This window comes from Protomyctophum bolini, assembly GCF_963924005.1.
Source record: "Protomyctophum bolini genome assembly, chromosome: 1".
NCBI classification, from domain to species: Eukaryota; Metazoa; Chordata; class Actinopteri; order Myctophiformes; family Myctophidae; genus Protomyctophum; species Protomyctophum bolini.
In genome coordinates this window covers 21,914,459-21,934,562 of record NC_137862.1, presented here as the reverse complement: position 1 = coordinate 21,934,562, position 20,104 = coordinate 21,914,459, and the positions used below count along the sequence as shown (strand labels likewise).

Below are 20,104 nucleotides of genomic sequence, written 5' to 3'. Positions count from 1 at the left end.
CGGCCAACTACATTTGCGTACTTGTCTTCAGTCAATTGCGGCAGGACGTCATAAGCAAAAATCAACACTTGTGGATGTAAAGAATGTCCATTAACACCGCCTGCCGATGCAGCATCTCATTTTAGAGGGGGTCCAATACACAGGCAAAACATTATACAATACAGTGCAGTTACACAATAGACAGTATACAATACACAATACAAACATGTACAGATAGTTAGCTTGCTCATCCTCTCCCACCCACTCCCCCATCCCCCCAACTCTTTTTAGACAAATAAATGGTGTACAGTACAGTACAGTACAGTACAGTACAGTACAGTACAGTACAGTACAGTACAGTACAGTACAGTACAGTACAGTGACTTGTATAAAGGTAAATACACAGTAGTACAGGCAGTGTTAGTAGCATGAACACCAGGAAATCCTGAAGCGGCCAGGAGAGGTCACAGATCTGAGCAAAAGAGTCAGATTGTTCCAGTCAAATGGGGCTTTGTAGTGCAATGACCTGCGTCCAGATTCAGACAATATTCTTTTGGGAATAGTAAAGTAGGCACGTTGTGTATGTCCAAGTGGTTATGGGGATGTACATAATAATAGCAGTGACTGTTTCAAGTATGGAGGGCAGTTTAGGTGCACACATTTAAAGAGGAATTGGTACCAGTCTTCTTGTCTTAGGATGCAGCCATTCAAGTGAACTGTATAGGGAACAGTGGTGTGTTCTGTATGAACAGCTCAATACAAATCTGCAGAGGGAGTTGTGTAATACATTGAGAGGTTTGAGAATAGTTTCTGTGGTGTTCTGATAGACAGCGGAAGGAGTACTTGGGGTTGATTGAGGGGTATAGTGCAAACACAAACTGCCATATGTATTTTTTATGGTAAGATCCAATGTTTAAAGGAAAGTTCTTGGTCAATTGTGATACAGAGGTATTTAAATGAGTCCACTTTTTCCAGACGAGAACCATCTTCAAACTTAATCTGTAGATCAGAAGAACTTTCATCACTGCGTGAGTGGCCGAACAGCATGCTACAGGACTTATTTTTGTTCAATAAAAGCTTGTTGTTTTGAAGCCATTTTTGCAAATTATCCCAAAACATACTGATAAAGTTCCCCCATTTTCCCCACATTCTTTTATTTACTTATTTTGTCTTAAAATGTCCAAGTAGCATTTGACAACTTTGACAACAAATGTCCCTTGATTATATGATTATTAGCAGAATGATTGTATACAAACTTATTTTTACCAGTTCCATCCCAGGTCTGAGGTTGTGAGGTTGTGAGGTCTGAGGTTGTGAAACAGAAGGGGCGGTAGGACACATTAAAAGGGGGAAGGGTGCAGAATGCAGGGGTGAAGAGGTAAACAGATGGTCGTGTACTAGACAGGCGTACTGGGACAGGACAACAGGAGATAGGTCATGGCATTTCCTCCCACTGTGGGTACAGGCCAGGGAAGGCTTGATAAGCTGTGTGCCATAACGGGCCCGACCTCTCTTATTTTCTCCTTCCTTCTCCAAAAAACCCTCTCTCGTTTTCCATCTGTCTAGTAATAATATTATTTATTGTCCCCGCCTCACGGATATTCATCTTCACAGTCTATTCCAACAGAAAAACACAATATAAATGGTGCATTTACATAGATTTATTTACTTACTGCGCTTTACGTAGATTGTGCATTGCATTCACCCATTCACACACATACACCGATGGCGGAGGAAACCTTGCAAGGCACCAAGCTGCACAACGGGAGCGGGGGTTCGGGGTCTTGCTCAAGGACACTTCGACACTAACTCTGGGGGAGCCCGGAATCAAACTGGGAAGGGACCGCCCCGTAGCGGATGATTATCCTTTTATCTGAAATGGCTTTATTGTTCATATTTATTTCCGTCTCTCTTCCAGGCTGATTCCAACAAGACCAGGATTGACGAGGCCAACCAGCGTGCCACAAAGATGTTGGGCAGTGGCTAAACTGAGAATCAAGAAGAAGAAGTGCTTTCATCTCATGTCCCAAACCCTCTCCCCAATAAACCCCCTCCACCCAACCACTCACACATCCACCCAACCGCCCACCTACCACCACCACCACCACCACCTGCACCCAGCGCTCTTCACCCTTGCTTGACATCGGGTGACGCTTTTATCGTGGTAATGTACTCCATAGAGGTTTGCACACATGCACATATCAGACCCTATTCCTCTGCCCTCCTCCTCCTCATCCTCATCCAGCCCCTTCCTCCTCCCCTCCCTGTCCTGATGTCAACGTCGTTCAGTGTCGTCTGTCTTTGGCTTTTATTAAAGAAAAAAAACGATGATGATAGTCCTGTTGTTCCACGTCCAACACAATCTATGAACCGACCCCCCCCCCCTCCCCAAAGCTGCCCTTCTCTTTGTGAGGTTGTATATACTGTAGTGCTTCTGTGATGGCTTTTAGTTGACCTGTTCTATCTCTTCATCATGTCTCCATCTCCATCTGTCTATCCATGTATCTCTTCTCTCTCTGTCTGTTACTCTCTTTATGTCTCTCTTTTTTAAGTTTATGTGTAATATAAAACCTTATATCTCGTTTCAAACGAGTTCGACTAAATGCAGGAACTGCATTTAACCTATTATCATCCCCCCCCTGTCAGTTTTCCACTGTTGTCCATGTAAAACACACTGAGTATGTATCTATCTATCTATCTATCTTAACTATCAGCATAGATGTTGTGATGCTAACTGATAATAACACCACATATTCACTAATATGATTATAGCTCTCACACCTTCCGACTTAAGCTCTTTTCCCTGTGACACTAAGTAAAAACCCTGTTATGCGTAGTTAAATATAACAATTAAGTATATATATATTATATATATTGCCAACCATGTTCAGTTGCCCCAACAACAAATCTTTGTTCTTCTTTTTGGGCGGCAATGCACTGTTTTAGAGGAAGCAAAGCGACACTATTTGAGCCATGTTGACAGTGAAACTGCTTGACCGTGTTTATCATACCAGTGTTTTAACCAAGTCTTTGAATGAGACAGTATGCTTATGTTATTGGATCGTACACTATTATTCAGTGTTCTTTATCCTCAGGGAACCAAAACTGATCATCTTAACCCATTTAGGACTGAGGCCGATTCTAATTCCTGACCTATAAGTTTTCTGAAAAACTTCAAATATTTATTAAAGAATTACAAAAATGTTATGCTGCTATATATACTGTACATAGCAACAAGAACCCCAAATGGCTTCCTGTCCTAAATGGGTTAAAGAAAGGGTTGAAAGGTCAATTTGATGTATTGTTTGTTCTTTGCAATACATACAGCACATTATGTACTGTAAATTATTATATTGTTGCATGTTGTGCAGAAAAGTTGGACTTGGGCGTGGAATTTGATATGCAGTTATTGAATACAGTATGTAAATAAAGTAAATAATATTGGAGGATATTATCCACATTATAACAGTACAGTATACTGTACTGTTATAATGTGGATAATATAACACATTATAACACTATCGAGTGAAAAGGGACAGAGCTTAGTTGAGTGTGAGATTCATGACCACAAACCAAAGCAGTGAAGCTGTGCAGTTAGGATCACAGACAGTCAGTCACACACAGACATTGGCAGGACTACATTACCACCGATTCAAATCCTGACAGTTATAAAGCTGTGCATTTAAGTGTGTTATGCATGTCCAATGGCTGCTCGATATTACTGAATAATTGATTTTAGCTTGACGAAAATGTCTTAACATGGCGACCGCATGCTCCGTATCTAGAAGACCACACAAAGGAGAGACCCATGTTTCCTGCGACCTTTTGCAATAGTGCCACTCTTTTTTTTGTTTCACGAATATATACCTTTCCAGACTGTGACCATCATTGTAAAATAATAATATTATGGGGAAATGCCAATAATAAAAAAATGTCATAACTGTAGAACAAAACAAGGGGTCTCTTCTGTTTCTGCGTTATTGATATGACTGTGTACGGCGTGGTATTATTATTGCTTGTTAAGCTTTTGTTTTAGCTGGATACTACAAGGAAAATTTACCTCGAGATAAACCTACAGGGAGCAACGTGGTTCAGATTCTACATCACTATTGAAATAGCTATATCTGATTCTTCCACATTTGATATATTATATCAAATCAAATATTGTCTCTGTCGGGTGAAAACCTCATGTCCAAAACAAGTTTTCAGGAATAAATAGCAATAGAAAAAGTATCAGATCGACAAGCTCAAAACGTGTTGCTTCGTGCCACGTTTTGAGCTTGCAGATCTACTATTTTTGTGTGATGCTGTAGTATGATTAAGTATGGTGTTAATCTAACAACAAAACAAAAACAATTGTTAAGGAGATGAGAGATATCTGCCCGACAGCAACAATATAATATCTACTATAAATTGGTCATTGTCAAAAACAGTGGGAGCAGAGTTTGCAGTCTGTGTTTAAGTCCCGGCCCACATGGCTAAGAAGCACTGTCTGCAGATAGTGATATCTGATCCAGGAAAATCTGGTAGCATTAACATTCCTCAAACTGACTCTGGAGGTCATCTCCCTTCAAAGAAAGCACTCAGGTCCACCGTCCACAGTCAGATATCACATTTTGTTTTTATCTTAAGCCCTAATTTATACTCTGTCACCCTGTATTGCTCACTGGAACATTAAGTGAGCGATTCAAGTATAAATGATAGGTTTATGGATCTCTATGAAGAGTAGATGAGGTAATCTCTGTGTCACTTTGCATCTAATCTTACATCTTCACAGGAAATGTGATGATAACAATGTCATAATAAATTGTATGTAGAGATAGATTATTAGATTCATATATCAAACAAAAGGAAATGCATGGCATGTATTTAATTCAGTCTGACACGAAGCAGGGATATAACATATGCCACACCTGCCATACAGATCAATGGCCAAAGGGAGAATATCAAAAGCAGAGACATGGTCCATGGTTGTAATCAGGTGAGCTTAGGTAGACCACCTATTTGGTCAGCTGCTTGGCACGTCAGCCTACATCGGCCACAACGTGTATAGGCTATCTCATCGGGCAGGCTCGCAGGTAATACAATGCATCATTTTATTTGTCTTGTAATACAGCATCTGGGAGGTTCTCCTCTCGTGACGAAGAAAAATAGAGGAGAGAGAGAGAGGGAGAGGGAGAGAGAAAAAGAGAGACAGACTGAGAGAGAGAGAGAGAGAGGGAGGCGGGACAAGTCAGACATTAGTCTAATGGACATCCACTGCAGTGGCCTGGGCTTAGGGCAGATTACAGTTAGCCACGTCACTAAGAACATGGATACACAAAGTATATCGCCCGCACACGCACGTGCGCACACACACACACACACACACACACACGCACGCACGCACGCACGCACGCACGCACGCACGCACGCACGCACGCACGCACACACACACACACACACACACACACACACGCACAGGCTTGAGTAAACATCAGATATACACATAAAAGGGTAATCCTCTGAACCTGAACCAAGTCATGTTTTACATGAAGGATAATGTAAATAAAATGTAAGAAATTTCCAAGTAGCCTACATTAAAGAATATAACACAGCAAACATGAACATGCAGTGTAGAGAGGGAGGGAGGGAGTGGTTAGTGGTTTATGGACAGAGGCCCAAACCAAATTACCTCATCCCCAGTAGGCTTACACTACACACAACATATGCTGACCATGTAATAAGCAATAGGGATATGTGTGACCGACCAGAATCCTTTTGGAATAATCTCCTGTTCCTAAGAATTCATATTTAAATGTTGGGGACGTACAGCCATATTTCTGCATGCCTCTTCTGGTCTTGCTGCATGTCTGCTGCTTTAGCAACCCCCACACTGCTGCAGTGTATAAGTCATGCATGACAACTATAGGTCTTGTCAACAAGTACCTACAGCGCCCCCAGCTGCCGATCTGCTGTAGGTGCAGTGATGCTTTTATTATCAGCACTGTGGCTAGCCTGAAACCGTCCAAGATCATGAAGTCTTCACTCTTCAGTGATGCACAGTGTTTGTTTTTTGTAACGGCCAATTTTCACCTTTGTCCTATTGTTCTTAATTGGCTCGTTATTTCACAGGTATGGGAGTGATCTTACGCAGGCTAACGCAGCAGTAGGACATAACACAATTGGAGGTCCAGTCGTTATTCTGGTTTGGGTGTATATTGGGCCTATAATATATAGGCTATAGGCCACCTATAGGCTATATTGAACAAAGTTTGCTCAGTTGAAATGAAATGAATAATGAACATATCAGTCGACAACATACCAGTGATATTGTATAGGCATTAGCAATTATCTTCTGTCTGTCTCTCAGAGACAGACAGAAGATCTCTGGCTTCTGCCTGCTGGTTATTGGTATAGGAACAGTGCGTATGCCCACTGCCCAGGGATGGCTCGTATGTATGGGCAAGGGGGGCTGAGCCCCCCCTATCTTATGGAGTAAAGATGATAAATTATTATTAAAATGTTTTAGAATAGATACTTTTATATTCTGGTATAATCTAAAGCAGCAACAGCATCAAATAGATACAAGAAAAAAACAAAATAGGTCAAAATGGGCTGATTTTTTACAGCCCAAAATGCTTCCATTGGCTTTCATTGCGTTGAATGATTGACAGCTGCCAAGACACGCCTGCTTGGTTTACTTGCCATTGGGGCTAAAATCTCTCAGCCCCCGAGCCAATAGAGGGCTGTGCTCAGCCCTAATGCCCGCCTCAGACCGTGAGGTCATTGGCTATTGACCAATCACAGCACCTGCTCGTGTGTGGTTGTTTATGTGAAACTGAAAGAATGGCGGGTGGAAGTATTTTAAATGAAATGAGTTTATTATTTACTTTATAATCCGTTTTGTCCCGTGTCCGTGGAGGGGGAAATGAAGTTAAGAGACTGGGAGCATATCGTCCATTTTGGATCATATAACAAAAGGAAAGGATACGAAGAATACGTTTTGTGAGTTTGAAATTCTTGCTTGGGGCAGACAGCTGACCGGTGACCGCACACCGGACCCACAGAAAGGTATTGTGGTCTGCTTCATTCATCTCACAAAGTTAAGAAACATAATCGCTGGTTTAATCACATTGAAAGTGGCTCGAGCACTCATTGAGTTGGGGAGAGAGAGAGAGAGAGAGAGGCTGTGGCACTGCCCCCCAAACCCTGTGTCCACTGCACCTTTGTGACCCTCGCCCCGGGCCTTGTGTTATGTGTTGATCACATAACATATGTTAATTTTGTATACTATGTTGATGACTTGAATTAGAGTATATGACTTTTTTGTGATATCCTTTAATAGGCTATTCAATCAATCAATCAATCAATCAATCAATCAATCAATCAATCAATCAATCCCTATAAGGATAGGGTTGACATTGCTCTGTGACCTTGACCTTTGTCCAATTTAGAAAGAAGAAATCACACCTGTGTGAATTGAGGGGCGCTCTTATCGTACATCATCATACATCATCTCATTCCGGCCAATATTGCCAATCACAATTTGCGTCCCCCCCTTTTGTCATCAATGTTTGTTACGCAATGTTTGTGTTTATACACAAACACTCAAAATTGTCCATTCATTGTCAATGGCATTTTAATGTTTGTGTAGGACAATGTTTGTGCACACACACCAAAAGCTGGACATAAAACAAAGTAATAAGGTAGTTCCTGACCCTTCCCCAACTCATCTGCCAATTTGGAGTTTGACCCAAATCAGATTAAGACTGTGAGTTGCCGGAGTGACATAAACAGATACGGCATTATACTGCATTACACTGGATGTCCTGGTACCTCTCCACCTCTACGCCAAAGTCCATCGTCCATGGAGTCCTGGATTATACTACAGCTCAGCTACAGGAGAAATGATGAGACTCATGAACTGATCCAGGACCGTGAGGACACTCTCACAGGATCCAGGCTTTTGATTCCAAATTTCCAAATGCAGACAGAGGACTGTCTCTGATTCGGGAGCCTCAAGTGTTGGTGTTCAGCAAATCACTTCCGGCGCTCCATAACAGTTTATTGTCAGACTCGGAGCTAGCCTACTATAAAGCCTGTGAAGTGAACTTAAATAATAATAATAATAATAATAATAATACATTTGGATTTGTATAGCACCTTTCATGATATAAGATGCAGCTCAAAGTGCTTTACAGAGCAGTAAAGAAGAAAAGAAAAGGCATTAAAATTAAAATATTATTAAAATAATAGCAGTGAATAAGGCAAAACAGTGAGGACATGAATAACAAGGATTTTAAAAGCAAGTGTAAAATGTCTACATAGCTGCCTGTCGAAGGTATAGTGGGAGTTCATTCCATGCCATCGGCCATAGAATTGCCTCAAGGTCTTATTAAAAATCTATAGCTTGAATGTTAATTCTGTCAGACCAAATGTGGTGGGTGGACAGATTCATTTTCACCAATCAGTGATTCACCTGTCAGTGCACATGGGAGGAGCTTGCAGAAGGGGTTGGGTGTGTCATGTCTGAGTCTGCCACACCAATGAGTTTGTTTGAAGATTGTCCATTTGTTACAGCTATGTGACTTCCTTGAACCAGTTTGATATACAGACCTGAAATATTTGGAAGCAGATAATGCACTATTTGGTAGTATTATTATTGGACACATGGTGGTAGGCTTTAGATTGTCAGCACTGAGTGTGTACAGTGTGGTCACAGGTGCGGTAATTAATTTGGTAGGACGCAGGTAGTGGGGAGCCAAACCATTCTTACCAGACAGACAGAACCACAAAGTGAATCGGAGTGTAATGTTTTTATAATTACTATGATATATGTGATTGGCAAAGTTTTATTTAATAATAATTAATTTTATTTATATTGCACTTTTCATTCACAAGGAATCCCAGAGTGCTACATGGTTAAAAACATATAATCTATCATAGAAGGTTAAAAACAGGGTTAACAAAAAACAGTGCAAAGCGACAGTTCAACACAAAAAGGCCTTCCGAAACAGGAAGGTTTTCAGGCCTGTTTTAAAGCATTCCACAGTCTGCAGCACTCTCAGGTCCATGGGGAGGCTGTTCCATAGGTGTGGTGCTGCCGAGCAAAAGGTGTGGTGCGCAGTTTGGTGTCAGGAACCTGGAGTAGGAGTTTGTTTGCAGATCTGAGGGTGCGAGTGGAGGTTGTTTTTGGAGGGTTGATTAGTGTCTGTAGGTAGGGAGGGGCGTGTCCGTTTATGCAGTTGTAAGTGATCAGCAGGACCTTGTAGTCGATCCTGGCTGTAACAGGGAGCCAGTGCAGTGTGAAGAGGATGGGTGTTATATTAAATGTTTTAAATTCTATTTTTAGTGGTTAACCATTACCATTCATTACCATATAGCCTACAATACATCATTTGTTGACTACATTGGACATCAAACTCACAATCCTGACACTGGAAGTATTTCACTTTAAAACACTTGTGACAGTGTGATTTTAACATCTACTAGTTTCAATCCGGCGTCCCTATTTTGGGCATGTCATTGTCTACAAGCTATCACTGAGCTATCACAGTAGGACATTATGCCCTCTCTCCATTTGGCTCATGTGTCATAAAGTATACATTGTGGTTTGGTTGTTTATAGGCACCAACTTGTTTTCCAACTTTATGTTGAACTTTTCTTTCAGAACGTGCTCCATTTCATCATCTGCTATGTTCTTCATGTCTAGAATATCAACACCCTCCTCAGGCCTGAAGGTGACCTCACTGTAGGTCCAGCCAATGAGGGCTCGGAATCCTGTGGCCGTCTGCAGAGAACAGATCGTCTTATTGGTGAAAAGTGACTTTGGATCTGTTTGCAGACGGTGGGTGGTCTCCAGGAAATGATCAACGCCGCGAGGCACCAGGGAGAAGCAGTAGATCGTCTTTGTTGGCTTCTTCTCCACAAGACTTGAAATGGCAAAGTCCGGATTCAAAACCACAGGCTTTCTCATCGTTTTCTCCAAGACCCAAATGTCCCCTTGTTCTGTGAGGCGAAAGACACCGGCGGCTTGCACTTGATCTTCTCCAGAAACAAGCTCAAGGGGATCCCAGATTTGATAAGACACTCCAAAGCTCACATCCGCTATGTACGCCTTCCCGTCAATGACAACTTTGTTGATGAGGTGAGATTCCATGGGGTTGTAGTCGTTGTTGAGGCTGTTGAACACCCTCGCGCCCAGCGTTGTGGGGTCGTAGCCCAACTCCTTCAGCACCCAGGAAAACAGAAGGTTGTTTTCACAGCACCAGCCGCCACGGCTGCTCCTGATAATTTTGTTAAAAATGACCTCGAGGTCCATCGTGTTCTTCTCTCCACAGTGGATGCTGAGGTTCTCGAACGGGATCGTCATGACATGCTGCCTGTGGATTGACTTCAGTGTTGCGAGGTCTGGTCTTTCATGTGGGCCGTGGAACCCAATCCTCTTGAAGTACTCCTCCAGATTCATTTTGCCCTACAAAATATATGACATGAATTTAGGTCCTCTTTCCTATCGCACCCCCCACCTTCAAGTATTCTACTTTTAAGTCCTGCTCCCGTTTGACTTATACTATTATGGGAAGAGAAACTTTTATATTCAATATATTCAATAATATATTTTATATTCAATTCTCCCAGTAAGACGCCTGGGGGTGAGAAGCGACCTTGCGTGCGATGTCACGAGACCTGGGAAACGAGACCTGGGCACCATATGGGGCTTTCCCGGTATAGGGATTTTTAATGATTAATATCGATCGTTCCATCGCTCCATCGATCGAACGATTGTTCCATCGATTGAAACGATTGTTCCATCGATCGAATGATTGTTCCATCGATCGAACAATCGAACAATCGTTCCATCGATCGTTCCATTGGAGAATGAACATAAAATCACATCAAATAAATAAATCCTTGTGGAACTTAAATGCAGTGCAAGGCATGTTGGGTTACAGGTGCATGATGGGAAGCTGAGTTTAAGTGTAAGAGTGTAAGTCATGTATTATTATTTTTGTTTTGTTTGTTTTTGTACTTTTTAAATGTATTATTATTATTATTATTATTGTATTATTTTTTGTCAAAAGAATACGCGCAGTGTTAGATGTGAGCACACCGAAGGCGTGTGAGCTATACGTTATATGGTTAATCATGGTTGATCAACTATACGAAAGACCCAAACAAGCACCCAAAATCTGCCGGAATCAGTCACCAAAAGATATAGCAGCGGAAGCTTATTATAGAGATTTATATTCAGACTCAAATGCTGCCTTAGGAAATAATCAAATTCTTAAAATGTATTCTCTAACAACATGTTTACAATCACTATAACAGAGGAGGAAGCATTTGATATGATTAAAAAAACAATAACAGAACAGGAAGTTTTCAAAACCATACAATCGCTGAAAAACCAGGAACAGATTTCCTGTGGTGGAATTCTCTAATAGCATGATTTTTACATGGTGGTAGCCCACCATCTACAGCAGTGCTTCTCCCCTCAACCTGTGGGTTGGGAAGACGACCCCCATTGTTCAAGACTCATTTGTGGGAAAAGAACATTGAATGTCAAATAGTCTAGTCCCTGATGTGTCTTTCTTACAGGGCTCTGTGGATTAATTTACCTAATTCCTTTGTTGCAGTTGCTGTTGAATTGAATAGGAGGTCCAAGCAGGCATATTTCCTTCTTTCCATTTATTGATCAGCAATCAGTTACAGGTTACAAGCATTCGTTCCATGGTTACAGCATATTGAGGCCTTCGTCCCAGGCAGAGCCCCTAGGTTCCCCTTCTCTCTCTCTGCTGTCCCTCACTCTCAGTTCTAACTGATTCTCCGTTCCATCTTATACATTTCTAATCTGTGGGTGTCACCTTGTTCCTGTGTGTGTGTGTGTGTGTGTGTGTGTGTGTGTGTGTGTGTGTGTGTGTGTGTGTGTGTGTGTGTGTGTGTGTGTGTGTGTGTGTGTGTGTGTGTGTCAGTTGACCCTTAAGACTCTGTCAATAAGTTACCACAGGTGATCTTATTTTCAGAGCATTCTTCAGTGATAAAACCTCATCCTGTCCACTATATGCTAATATGACAGGATGTACTCACAGCTGTTGCCAGCTTTATCTTAAAGTGCCCCTAGGCTATCTTAGTGACTATCCTAAATGACCTCTTCACTCAGGCTTCCCTGCGTGTGACCTATAGGCCGAAGTGTTAGGCTATGTGAACAATTATGACATATGTAGAGAGGCATAAGCTATCAAAATATACATCATATCCCCCCTTCTGGGGAATTACATATTCCCCAGACATAATTCATATTTCATAAATGACCAAAATTATTTTTCAAAACATGTTCACTTTTTTTTTTCTCAAAAAACTCAAAAATGTTCAAATTCCCCAAACTGTCTCCCTTCATAGGTAATTACCCTCTTCCCCCCTGGATACTGAGAAGGTAAAACACAGTCAGGTTAACACAAAACTCAAAACAAAACGAACACAATCAAATGCTATGTTATTTGACATCTCTGTTAGACAATGACCCTATCAGTCTTATCTTGCCCTGCGACTGTTTTAGACTCACATACTGGTCTTGACATAAATGTCCTGATTTGAGAATTCCTCACAGCAAATAAAACTTAAAATATTAAAAGAAAACTGTATATATAATTAAACAGAATGATTAAAATTAATTCAAATATATAAATGTTCCCCAACATTCTTTCCCATACAGACAGGCCTGGCCAGGACTTCAGTATACACTCACAGACACACAAACACTCCTTGCACCTCTGACCCCCCTTCCCCCCTGCCAGCTGAGCAAGGGAGAGGGAAGAGAGGCCGATCCCTGTACCTGTATGGACATTAATATTTGTGTGGAAGTGGATTCCAATATCGACTTAATAAGAATAATATTCCCTTATAAATATCCCCTTCTCCCCCCCTTAGTTTGTGAGTAACTTTCACAGAATAATGGACAGACGAATGGCCCTGCAGAAGCCATCATCTAACCCATGATTTGGAAAGGCACACACAAACCAAGAGCTAAAACAATATTTGTATTACTAATTAGAATATAATTCTTATTTCGGGATTGGATTTCACTGTGATATTCAAGGAAATTCTAAAATACTCATCTGATCACTATTAACCTATCTTCTTTTTTTTGTATGACAATGAATAGAACTTATAAAGCAAATAAAACCGTTTAGGACATCATTCCTAAACTGAAAGTCATTAGAAAGTCTTTCTTTCCCTAAACTAAACCTCAAAGTATCAAAAAAGTATCAAAAAACAAAACAGGGTGACAATACATTTCCTCAGTGCCCCTAGCTAGAGCAACATCTAGAAAAGGTCAGTGTCGGATGACAGCTAGATGACAGATCTAAAACCATGCTTTCAATAGCACAGAGAGGGGCGTGTCAAGTCAACTGTCTCCTTTAGCTGTCCAACTCATTGTTCATGAGATCCGGTCAACTTGACTTCCCTCAAAGTTTCCCGATGTGGTTTCTGGTCACATTGTCCAGAAAAATGACCATACTGACCACATTTATGACAAACTCCTCTCATTCTCCAGCTTTCTGGGCTGTGACGTGTCAGTGGAATATATCCTTGCTGAGATGCAGCCCACTGATAGGGTGGCACAGGTGGCTGCCATCCCCCCTGTTGCCATCTCTGCTGTGGCGGTGGGTTTTCCCACTGCGGCCTCTGTGGTGGCCCCAAAACATCAGGTGTCGCTCGTACTCTCCATGGCAGAAGTGGTCGCTGAGGTGCTGTAGATTGTTGCTGACCCATCCCCTGTTGAGTCTGTGGCATCGGCTGCTGCTGGTTCTGCTGTTGTTGAGGGACCCCCTGCTGGTTCTGCTGTTGGTTCTGCTGTTGGTCACCTGTCAAGACAACAGTGCAGTACCACTGCAAGTGATTCATCCCGCCACATCGAAAACAGCCTGTGTAATTGGAGCTACGTGCAGCATTAAAGCGCCGACCCTTTTGACCTCTTGGGGGTCCAAACTGGTTTTGCGGAGTTTCCATCATAGTGGTCACAACTGTTTCCTGTACAGCTTGTTGCGCAACTTCCAGCTGGGTCTTGGCCAACAGTCGAATCACCTCTGCGTGACTCTGTTTCTGCTCATCTATTTTCTTGCGGAACAGTCCAACCCAATGCACAATGTGATCGATGTATTGTACGAAGGGCAATCTCGCCAGACCAACCACTGTCTCCAAGTTGGCCCTGACCTTTTCAGGAAGTCCCAGTTCAATTTTCGAGCGGACAATAGCCCGTTCCATCTCATTACGCTCAGGATCTTTTCCTGTGACATCCATCCATTTTTGAGCAACCCTGGCGTAATAGTCACGTGGATTTTCGGAGTCTCCCAGCGAATCTATCGTAAAAGTATCCGGATGCATATTGTAAGGAAAAATATATTTCAGTGTACTCCACAAAACATTTCGGTGGACTGAAAAAAGGTCCGAGTCCCCCAGGGTCGAATCCACATGCTGTGCAGCTAGGCCAGCATGGATCAGAACGTTTTCCAGGCCAAGTGTGCCAATCTTACTTGAAAGTAATTTCTTAAATTCTGCCATAGTCAACTGAGTGTCCACCATCAAGGCATCAAACTTCCGACACCACTGATATGCTCCTTCCTCAAGTGTTGGCAACTCGTTCTGGCTGTACTCCATATTTCTGCTCTTCACCATCACCGGGAGCATCCTGTTGTCCGCCTGTCGTTCGATCTCCCCCCTGGAGTGTCGTGGAGAGCTCGCCTGCCAGTCTGCAGGGCCCCTGTAGGTGTCGGAATGGTAGCCCTGCTGTGTACGAGCTCCACTGTCCTCCTCCTCTTTCTCCTGTTGAGTTGATCCCACACGTCTCTCCGTGCGTCCAGCAGCTCTGTCACTGCACTGTCTGCGCTCCAGCTCTTTCAGCTTCTTAGAACGGTGATTGTATAGCTGGACCAGGTCACTTTCTTGACCTTTCAATCCAGCCAAACGCTCCTCACAGTACGTAGTAGCGGCTGAATCCGCCCTACTCTCCCGCATAGTCTCCATCGTCTCATTAATCTGCCTGCAAAGAACATTGAGACTATTGCCCAGAGAGTTCAGCACCACGACAGCGTCCCTCCTCTCTTCCTTCTGCGACTGGCTGTCGCTATTGTCACTGCCACCAACAGAAATGGTGCTCATGGCCGGATCGGAGCTTGTTATCTGGCTATCATGGGCAGAGGTACGGCTTCCCTCATCCCCTGCATGTACTGTACGTCCCTCCACTTGAGCTATAATATCCCGAATGTGCGGGTCATATCCCCCAAAAGTCAAAGTCTTTTTGCCCCTTGGCGCAGCCACCGGAGAGTAGCTTCTGTAGATGTCGTCACCTCCATGTAAACTGTCTCTGTGGCTGTGGCCAGCCTCATCCTGCAGGTCAGTGAGGTCACCCAAATCGAGGATCAGATGCGCCTCTTTCATCAGAATTTCACTCAACTGTGTTTCTATAGCACGCATAGTGTGTCTCTGTGTCCTTAATGCACTGGTCAAGTCCTCTTTCAGGCAACGTACCCGTTCCAGCTCTTTCTTAACAGAGCATCGAGTGTCGCTGTCCTCTGGCCGTTGCTTTGATGTCCTCATGTCTCCGCTGTCATGAACTTTCACCTCAGCCTTTGCTGAGAGCACATTGCTGTGGTCCACAATGTCAATGCACTGTCGCTTCTTGTCCGGTACTGACTCACTGACATTGGGGCCTTCCTTACAGAACATATCTAATACTGATAATTCAGTCTTGCGTTTGAGTTTCCGCTCATTCGTTTTCTGATCTGCTCTGTATCCATGCACAAGAACCCTTATGGCATTGATGACTTCTGCATCAAAAGTACCCTCCAGAGGCCATGGTCTGTCAATGTCCGGCCAACGCTCATTAAATTTCTTTGAAATCTTCAAAATATCCTTGCATGAAACTGAATATTTCTCTTGGACAATGTCCACTGGGATTATCCCTGTGTCCATCATATCTACTAAATAGTAAATAATCTAGACACTAAACACTAAACTTTCACACAGTCACACTGTGACACACTCATGCTGTGTCTCCTCTCACTCAGTCACAGACATGCATACTCATTTGCATATACTATCCCCACAGAATGAGTAGATAGCCTAGTCAACAAACTCACTCCAAGGAAAACATGCAATACTTTCTCTAAATGAGAAAACTACTGACAGTAACAATCTGCAACTCAAAAAATAAACATAGAAATGCCTCTATTTTTTTAGACTAGCAAGTCAAGTCACTGACTGAGGGAAGAGATTGACCCCCCCCCTGCATGCACTCCACACAGGCTTCAAATGCACTCAATCACTCCCTCATTTACATTATTCTCAATCAAACATCGTGATCTCACTCACACAGGCTTGTAATCTTCTCATTTAAACCCCTGGCCAGACTACCCCAATTCAAGCTTCATATGACCTGGCAAGCAGTTGCTTCTTCTGACACCTTTAAGATGTACCAAATCAAATTTCACCACCAAAATAAAAAAAATGTCAACCGTAGACAATGTCTACCATCGCTATGCCTTTTTAAATGAGAAGATACCATGCCGCAGACACTCTCATACAGAGACGCTTGAAATTACTACTACTATTTAGTAACATTATTTTCCAACCCTTCAAACATAACACATTCACATCACACAATAGTTTCTTAGACTACTACCCTTGACTCAATCACTCAAAAGCTACACAATGTGCTTCTCTTACACATATTGGAAACCATAATGGTCACCCCTACATCCCACACACTCATTTGCATACAACCAAACTCATGTAATCAGTAGATTAGTAGATTAAACTCACTCAAAGCAACGGTTTTATCCTACTATCAAATTACTCACCCAGACTATATATTTATTTTTATTTGTACTACTAAAAAACCTGCAGGATTAACAATCCTTAATTAAACTATATTTTACCTAAATGTAACCATTTCCAATGAGAAATGCCTTCTCAGTTACCTTCTAAATTTAGCTTGGACCCCCAAATTAAACCCACATTTTTAAACCTGAATCGTCCCCAATCTCTGAGTTTTGGAGCACAAGACAACAAGCCATAGAGCTGTTGTCTCCGTCAAATTGCACATGAACATCCGCCATAATATCTATATTATCCTTTTAAGAAAAAAGACAATCTACTTTTTTAAACACCCACTGATCAAAAAATGAGGTGATAACCATTCCGTTCAGACGATCTGATTTGAATAGCCATCCCAGCTACTATTTCTCCAAAAGGCCTAATCCCAAACCATATTACTATAGTGAAGTTAATAGTCTCCTATTTTGATTACTATATGCCAAATGAATACTTTAGCTCCACATTTTAACACAGAAAATGTCCATTACTGCACCTTAAATAATTTCTTAAATTTAATTTCACACTCCTATACACTCTAACGTATATGACTAGCCATTTTATAATTCCCTTATCTAATTTAGTTCATTTATCATTTCTTAACCTCCTACTAACCTCCCCCCTTGAGCCATTTCCATCATATGGCTCATGACAGGAATCTCAAAGAAAACAGTGCAAAATCACCAGGCACACCCTGTATCATCACATGCCATCTATAAATCAACACATCACTCTCAAAAACGTGTAAGTCACCGGACCGCACAATCAAAATATCAACAAAATACTTAATCGAGAATTCTTTGGCATTCAACCATAACTCACAAAGATGCCCTATACCAGCACAGACTCATAGACAGACTTATAACCAAACAAACAAATGAATGAAGCACATACACGCACAACCATACCATGCATAGGCTACACTACCATTTAACTCCTAAACTCTATCCACTCCCTAACAGAAGCAGACTCCAATAACCTAATCACTAACCTAATCAATAACCTGCCTAACACAGCGTCCAGATGTACACTATGGTCCTAACACGTACGCTTAACACAAGAATGATAAGCCTATTCCATCACTCCAACTTCACTTCAGTCCTCGGGTCCCATCCAAACTCACGTCAAAGGCAACAAAAAAAAATCCACAGATACGCAGGTCCGTTTTGCGTGGCGCAGAAAATCTTCACCAACATTTCTCCAACATCGGGGCGCCATTTATGATGTGTCTTTCTTACAGGGCTCTGTGGATTAATTTACCTAATTCCTTTGTTGCAGTTGCTGTTGAATTGAATAGGAGGTCCAAGCAGGCATATTTCCTTCTTTCCATTTATTGATCAGCAATCAGTTACAGGTTACAAGCATTCGTTCCATGGTTACAGCATATTGAGGCCTTCGTCCCAGGCAGAGCCCCTAGGTTCCCCTTCTCTCTCTCTGCTGTCCCTCACTCTCAGTTCTAACTGATTCTCCGTTCCATCTTATACATTTCTAATCTGTGGGTGTCACCTTGTTCCTGTGTGTGTGTGTGTGTGTGTGTGTGTGTGTGTGTGTGTGTGTGTGTGTGTGTGTGTGTGTGTGTGTGTGTGTGTGTGTGTGTGTGTGTGTGTGTGTCAGTTGACCCTTAAGACTCTGTCAATAAGTTACCACAGGTGATCTTATTTTCAGAGCATTCTTCAGTGATAAAACCTCATCCTGTCCACTATATGCTAATATGACAGGATGTACTCACAGCTGTTGCCAGCTTTATCTTAAAGTGCCCCTAGGCTATCTTAGTGACTATCCTAAATGACCTCTTCACTCAGGCTTCCCTGCGTGTGACCTATAGGCCGAAGTGTTAGGCTATGTGAACAATTATGACATATGTAGAGAGGCATAAGCTATCAAAATATACATCATCCCAAATATAATATAATATAATATAGTTTCTAGAAATACAATATATCTCAAGTATTTAGCTGGCATTTTAATATTATTGAATTTGCATTATAGTGTAGGACATTATAGTGTGTATAGGTCTATGCCTATGTTAAAGTATCTAAAGTAACTAGCTGTCACAGCTATAGAGAGCCTTAGAAACTGTGCAAATAAACCATTTCCACGCGTGACAAAACTCAAATGACACATCTTCACAATTTTCATCATTTTTTCATCAATTCGCCTGCACTAAAAACAAAAATAAAACAAAAACACACTTTACCTTTTTCTTATTCGTGTAATTCTCGGAACGTTTCTGCAGCTCAAGGTTTTAGTTTCACAGACTTTGGCCTTGAAGAAACGTTAACAAGTTAATAGGTTAGATATAGACAGTAATAGCGTTACTTCAGTACTAAACCCCATGGGAAACATTAACACCCTGAAGACACATGATTTGATAACACAATTCGGTACATATGTCATAAACATGTGGCATAGTCTGCATATAGGCTATTTCCACCTGCTTATAGTGCAATCATAGCCTATACATACCCCAAATAACAAAGACAGATAGCAAAATAGTCCGTTTCCAGATAGGCCTAATCATAATGTGAATACCGTGGACAATGTTAAACTGAGGAGCGCATGCGTTTCCTTCCCCCTCAGCCCTCACATGACTCTTTTCCTCATAAAAGCGGTTATAGGCTACACTACTATACAGTAGGCTATAGCTTTTGACAACCAATATTGGTTAAATATATATAGGTTAAATATTCATATTTAACCTAAAGATGAAGTGTGCCAAAATTGTGACATGCACGCTGTCTGTCGAGTCTGTCGACACACTTTGAACTATTACATCGATGGCTATATAGCCTACTCAGCTGACAAAGTGTGACAATTCAACTTTTTTTCAAAGTTTTAAACTAATAATTCTGTCAATCATCGTCTTGCATTCCGTATCAGGGGCTGGATGCGTAGCCGTAGGCTACTTCAAAAACTGCAGCTTACCTCGGTTGTCGTTTGATTTGTCATTCTATCATGTCTGTCTGTGTAATTACTAATGTTCAATAACTATAACAGTCACAGTTCAGTTGTAGGTTTTAGTGTACTGCACTGCCCTCTACTGGACACGGACGGAGCATGCATTATTTTAACCTGATTCCCTTCACTCAGTGCAGTGTGAAAACCTTTCACATTGAACCTTTACCCATTTTGTACAAATCGCCACAACTACTCAACGCAGCGTCCGATTGCGGTGAAACTGTAGCCTGGCTAATAAGCCAGACTAATATCACACAACACTGTCGCGGCTGATTCCTATGGAGTGCTTTTAGTGATGATTTAGTTTAGAATTATT

At 41.8% G+C, this 20,104-nt stretch overlaps 2 protein-coding genes across 2 annotated transcripts in view; one reads left to right on the top strand and one right to left on the bottom strand.

Annotated features, from left to right (window-relative positions):
* LOC308312848 (synaptosomal-associated protein 25-B-like) overlaps positions 1-3,902 on the top strand; it is a 64,479-nt gene extending 60,577 nt beyond the window's left edge. The window contains exon 8 of the mRNA XM_080759587.1: positions 1,898-3,902. Within this exon, the coding sequence (XP_080615713.1) occupies positions 1,898-1,966 (69 nt within the window). The 3' untranslated portion in view covers positions 1,967-3,902. The remainder of the gene's footprint in view (positions 1-1,897) is intronic.
* A 5,573-nt stretch (positions 3,903-9,475) lies between these two features.
* LOC308314251 (arylamine N-acetyltransferase, pineal gland isozyme NAT-10-like) lies at positions 9,476-19,792 on the bottom strand. The gene is made up of 3 exons (XM_080761786.1): positions 19,756-19,792; positions 19,028-19,095; positions 9,476-10,435 (listed from the first exon to the last, which is right to left on the bottom strand). Exon 3 carries the CDS (start codon positions 10,427-10,429, stop codon positions 9,554-9,556), a length of 876 nt encoding a protein of 291 aa, XP_080617912.1. The 5' UTR covers positions 10,430-10,435; positions 19,028-19,095; positions 19,756-19,792; the 3' UTR covers positions 9,476-9,553.
* Positions 19,793-20,104: the final 312 nt, after the last annotated feature.

Bases quoted from the DNA above. Each gene is read 5' to 3' on its own strand.
- LOC308314251 (XM_080761786.1), bottom strand. From the start codon at position 10,429: ATGAATCTGGAGGAGTACTTCAAGAGGATTGGGTTCCACGGCCCACAT.